This window comes from Somniosus microcephalus, chromosome 15, assembly GCF_052327205.1.
Source record: "Somniosus microcephalus isolate GS21.2 chromosome 15, FLI_Smic_1.0, whole genome shotgun sequence".
In the NCBI taxonomy this organism is placed as follows: Eukaryota; Metazoa; Chordata; class Chondrichthyes; order Squaliformes; family Somniosidae; genus Somniosus; species Somniosus microcephalus.
The window spans coordinates 47192323-47198322 of NC_141001.1; the positions used below are offsets into that span (position 1 = coordinate 47192323).

The 6000-nt window shown below is 52.0% G+C and overlaps 1 protein-coding gene across 1 annotated transcript in view; it reads left to right on the forward strand.

The window, feature by feature from the left end:
• Window positions 1-6000, forward strand: part of myrf (myelin regulatory factor) — a 326052-nt gene that overhangs the window by 252379 nt on the left and 67673 nt on the right. Inside the window, exons 9-11 of the mRNA XM_086008505.1 lie at window positions 407-602; window positions 2807-2883; window positions 4464-4574. Coding sequence (XP_085864631.1) covers window positions 407-602; window positions 2807-2883; window positions 4464-4574 — 384 coding nt within the window. The remainder of the gene's footprint in view (window positions 1-406; window positions 603-2806; window positions 2884-4463; window positions 4575-6000) is intronic.

Consider the following 6000-nt stretch of genomic DNA (forward strand, 5'->3'; position numbering starts at 1 on the left):
TCCAGGGACTTGCTCCACCCTAAGTCTCCCAGCCTTGCATCCCCTGCTGCACCCTTCAGCACTTCTACTCTGGCACTTTGTCCATTTGCCCCACCATTGGTGACAGAGCCCTCAGCCGCCCTGGCACTGCTCTCCCTCCCGAAATCCCTCCGATTCTGCACATCTCTCTCTGCCTTTGAAAACCCTTCTCAAAATCCGTCTTTTTGACCAAACCTTTGGCCACCTGCCCTAACACATGCACCATGGGTCATTGTCCATTCCTTTAATCCTTTTGTCTATAAAAGCACCATGGGACATTTTCTACATTAAAGGCATTTTGTAAATGCAACTCATTGTGATCCAATGTCTGTGGTTGTACATTAGCTGGTGTTAGTATCTCTCCTGAATTGTCTCCTTTCTTTTACAGACCCAATCCGAGTTACAGAGTCGATGCTGACAAAGGCTTTAACTTCTCGGTCCCTGACGATGCTTTTGTTTGCCAAAAGAAGAACCACTTCCAGGTCACTGTTTATGTCGGCATGATGGGTGACCCCAAATATGTGAAAACCCCCGAGGGGCTCAAACCAATCGATTGCTTCTTCCTGAAGCTGCATGGTGTAAAGGTGGGTGATGCTTGATGGTGGGAGCGAGAGAGCTTTGTTACTGGGTATATTTGGGCCTTGGATGCATTTTCTTCCATTTGACGATTTTACCAAAGGCATCAGTTGGCTTCTGTGACTGGCTGTAGAGCTGTTGTCTACAAGTTATTGTGGCCTTAGCCAGAGACAATGCGGGTGTTTTTCATTTGGATACCAGTCCGAATTTCCTGCCCCCCTCCCTCCACCTCCTACAATCGGCGAGCTGCCTGTCAGCAGTCATTGAGTGTTGGTAGCTTGCCAATTAAATTCAAATAAAGCCCGACCACGAAAATGGTACACACCTCTGGTTAGAGCCCATGGGCGGGTGGTGCAAACGCTCTGCCCACCACCCGGCTGGTTTTGCTCTCGGAAGAATACCTTACTCTGTCAGTGTGACATTTTATTACTCCACACACAGCCATCCTGTGGCCTCTCTTTTTTTAATTCATTCATTCTTGGGATATGGGCGTCACTAGCAAGGGCAGCATTTATTGCCCATCCCTAGTTGCCCTTGAGAAGATGTTGGTGAGCCGCCTTCTTGAACCGCTGCTGTCTGTGTGGTGAAGGGAGGGGAGTTCCAGAATTTTGACCCAGTGACGATGAAGGGAAGGCAATATATTTCCAAGTCAGGATGGTGTGTAACTTGGAGGGGAACTTGGAGGTGGTGGTGTTCCCATGTGCCTGCTGTCCTTTTCCTTCTAGGTGGAAGAGGTTGCAGGTTTGGGAGGTGCTGCGGAAGAAGCCTTGGCGAGTTGTTGCAGTGCATTCTATACATAGTACAGGAAACTTTGGTTTATCCGGAGGTTTGTATGTCCGGAAACCTCGATCTACCGGCAGAAATCAGGAGCCGTTTTGTTAGGTTTTTTTTCTTCTCGTGGCTTTTTTTTTCCAACAGTCAGGCTCTGCAAAGTCTCTCTGAAGCTGTTGCTAAGCTACAGAGACGCTTCTAAGGTATGGCCGACTGTTTAGAAGCTGTTGCTAAGCAACAGTGTTTGTTGCCAGATACGGAGCTGCAAATCTCCGTATGCTTCAACATTAACGTTGGTATGTCCGGCAGTTTTGATAGATCGGCAACAGTTCGGTCCCGTCGGTGCCAGATGTAACAAAGTTTCCTGTATATACCGCAGCCACGGTGCATCGATGATGGAGGGAATTGGGGCCTAGAAATTGAGGTTGCGCTGCGCCGGGGCTTAACGCCGGAAATTTAGCGCCGGTGCTAAGTCGCGGCTGTGCGCGCCAAAAATTCAGTAGCGCCGCGCCCAAACGGCTGCCAGCGCTACTGAAGGCTGTTTGCGCCTGAAAACTGGCGCTACGCGCCGCATTGCGGCGCTATTCCGGCGCTGCGGCGCCCGATGCGGTGCGGCAGGCTCGGGAAGTGCAGGCCTCCTCCTTCAGTTAAGGAGGAGCTGCCTGCACCCGCCCGCTGGCCGGTAAAATCTTCACAAAAATGAGCCCGGCACCTCGGGGAAGTGCCGGGCTCGCAGCCGAGAAGCATCTGTTCCGCGGGGGGGGGGTGGGGGGAGTCCGGGAAGGGAGGTGCGGGCAGGCGGCCGGCGGGAAAGCGGCCGGCCGCCGCTCCACCTTTATGCGCCGGCGCAATGTCGTGCAAGACTCTGTTGCCAGAGTCTTAGTTGCGGCTGCCACGGGCGAGGCGGCCGCAACTGAATTTCGGCGCTGGGGCCCGTCACCACGGCAACCGGGACGCTGCGCACACCGATGACGTCATCGGTGCCGGCGCAGCGCTACCGGTGTAACGCCGATGTTGGGCCCTAGTCAATTTCAAAACCGGCTGTAAGTCCAGCGCAATGCCCTCTAGCGCCGCAAAATGGGCGCTAAGCCCACTCAATTTCTAGGCCTGGATGTTTAAGGAGGTGGATGAGAGAATTAGTGAGATTGCAAATTCAGTGTTATCTGGAGCTAAATAATTTTGTTCCTGTGGGCCCATGCAGCAGGCAAATGAAATGTAACTCTCGTCAGTCTGTGCTGGTTGGTCCCACATCCCCAGGAGATAAAGGCCAGCGAGCTGTGCCACTTTATGCCATTTGTAAGCTATTTTAATTGTTTCTCATGAAAATTGGAGGGTTGGAAATTAGTTTGGTTGGAATTGAGTCCATTTGTAGAACAGTAAAGTTGAAAAAGAGCAGGGATGTATATAGTTTTGCTGATTGTTTAATATTGTTCTTTGGTAGTTGGAGGCAATGAACCAGAGCATCAACATTGAGCAGTCACAGTCAGACCGCAGCAAACGACCATTCAACCCGGTCACGTAAGTACAAGTCACACAGATGTTCATTGTGCATTTTAGGAATCAGGACAACCCTTCCTATCATAAGAACCTGAGAATTAGGAGCAGAAGTAGGCCATACGGCCCCTCGAGCCTGCAATCGGCAAGCTGCCTGTCAGCAGTCGTTGAGTGTTGATAGCTTGCCAATTAAATTCAAATAAACCCTGACCAATAAGATCAGGCTGATCTTCAACCTCGAATCCACTTTCCCGCCCGATCTCCATATCCCTTGATTTTCAATGGAGAGTCACTTTTATTTGCCCATCAGGATGTCAGCTTGTCTCAGTCGACAGTACGGGTTCAAGCCCAGTTCGAGGACTTGAGCACACACTTTAGTGTGATGCTAATGGAGTGCTACATCGCATGAGTTGCTCTCTTTTGGATGAAATGTTGATGACGCTGATGATAAAGATAACATGGCACTATTTGAAGAAGAGTAGTGAATTCTCCTGGTTTTTTGGCCAAGTGTTCTCCCTCAAAAAATACAACCAAGAAATAGGTTAACTGGTCATTAATCTCATTGCTGTTTTGAGATATTGCTGTTCACAAAATGGTTGATTTGTTTGCCTATGTAACAATGGTCACTGCTCTTCAAAGGAATGTATGTGCTTTGAGGTACTTAAGGGATGTGATAAAGAGTTATATAAATGCAAGTCTTTCATTTTAGATGTTACTAAGCTACCAACAGCCTAGTCCTTAAAACAGACACATGCCATACCTCCTTCTGCCAGTTATTTACTGTACATTGGCTATAGTCTCCCTCACCCTACTCTTACAGAATGAGGAGTTGGGAGGACCTTAAACCCCTCAGACTACTTGTTATGAATCTCATCATCATGAAGAAATGACTCATGAAATAACACTGGATGGCCAGCTGGTGGCGCCATCCAAGGAGTATAAATACTCGGGCGTGGGCCCAGCTTGTCCAGGGACATTTTGTAAACAGGAACTAGCGAAAGACAACTAGACCTCCATGTTTTGAAACAAGTTGATTAAAGTCTTGTTTTATACTCAAACCATGTGCTCAGTAGTCATTTTACATCACTACTCAATACATTTACATTCCTGTTGGGAGTGACAAGTAATATCTCAGATTATCTCCAGTAGCGACAAGGCAGCACAAAGAGCACACACAATTTGGATAGTTGACAACTTCACAAAGTTCGTGCAACAACAGTTCTGTACCTTTATATTACACGTTGTGGGCTGTTTTCTTGCTTCAAATGAGAAATTGGGCAACATACAGTGAGGTAGAGATGAAAAGGGAAAATCAAAACTTTAATGGCTATTGAAGAATGTTCATGGATATCAGTGGACTTGAAGGATGGTCAGGAATGATGAGAGGTGCATATGAAATATGAGATACTTAGGGATGCTAATGGATAGTTAGGGATTTTGAGAAATATTGATGATGTGGGATAAATAGGGATGTTGTGGGATAATGAGCGATGGTGGTGGATTTTGAGAGGTGCTAAGGGATAAGGAGAGATGGTGGTGGTATTAACACGTACTGAAGGATATTGAGAGATGTAGGATATTGATGGATGTTTTTGGTTCCACAGGATTAACATTCCTTCTGATCAGGTCACAAAGGTCACAGTTGGAAGGTTACATTTCAGCGAAACAACAGCGAACAACATGAGGAAGAAAGGCAAACCCAATCCAGACCAGAGGTGAGTACTATTATGGGTGCCATTGTGTCTTGCAAAACTGATAGGATTCCCATTTCTACTGATGTGTTCTGGTTTACACGACCATAGACCAGGAAGATGGTCACTGCTCACTCGGCATCCCTGTTCTATGGAGACAAAACATCAGCCAGCTTCCTGTGCCTGCTCACTGTCCAGTGAATTCTGTTGGAAAGTGTGTGTGGTGAGTGAGGACGTACTCAGTTTTGGCTGTGATACCTTTCATGAGTAAATACTGAGCCAACACTCACTGTCTGGGCTCACAGATGAAGAAAGGGTCCATGGATGTTGGCAGCTATTCAGTACCTCTTCTAAGCACTTTGGGACCTCCTGAGGATATGAAAGCGCTACCAGGAATTTCAGGTACCAATGTGTGCTGCGCATCCTCCACCCGTTGCTACTAGACATAGAGTAGCCTATCCAGTGGTCCTTAAGGGACCGCTGCAGAAACTGCGCAGGTAAGCTTTCAAAGTGATCTTTGTGGGGCTAGAGGAGCATGAATTCGAGCCCACTGCCGGTCCCTTTGTGGCTCCCCCTCCTCCCCCGCCCTTCCCCCCCACCCCCCGTCCCCCCCACCCCCCCTCCCCCCTTCCCGCCCACCCCCCTCCCCCCTTCCCCCCCACCCCCCCTCCCCCCTTCCCGCCCACACCCCCTCCCCCCTTCCCACCCACCCCCCTCCCCCCTCTTTCCCCCCCTCCCACCTCTCCTCCCCCCCTCCCACCTCTCCTCCCCCCCCACCTCTCCTCCCCCCCTCCCACCTCTCCTCCCCCCCTCCCACCTCTCCTCCCCCCCTCCCACCTCTCCCCCCGCTCCCACCTCTCCTCCCCCCCCACCTCTCCTCCCCACCTCTAGCCCCCACCTCCCCCCCAACCTCTCCCCCCAACTCTCCTCCCCCCCTCCCACCTCTCCTCCCCCCTCCCACCTCTCCTCCCCCCCTCCCACCTCTCCTCCCCCCCTCCCACCTCTCCTCCCCCCCTCCCAACTCTCCTCCCCCCCTCCCAACTCTCCTCCCCCCCTCCCACCTCTCCTCCCCCCCTCCCAACTCTCCTCCCCCCCTCCCACCTCTCCTCCCCCTCCCGCCTCTCCTCCCCCCCACCTCTACCCCCACCTCTCCTCCCCCCCTCCCCTCCTCCCCCCTCTCCCCCCCCACCTCTCCCCCCCACCTCTCCTCCCCCCCCTCCCACCTCTCCTGCCCCCCACTCCCACCTCTCCTCCCCCATCACCTCTCCTCCCCCCCACCTCTCCTCCCCCCCACCTCTCCTCCCCCCGACCTCTCCTCCCCCCCCTCCCACCTCTCCTCCCCACCCCACCTCCTCCTCCTCCTCCCCCCTCCTCCCCGCCCACCTCTCCTCCCCCTCCTCCCCCCCACCTCTCCTCCCCCTCCTCCCCCCCACCTCTCCTCCCCCCCCAC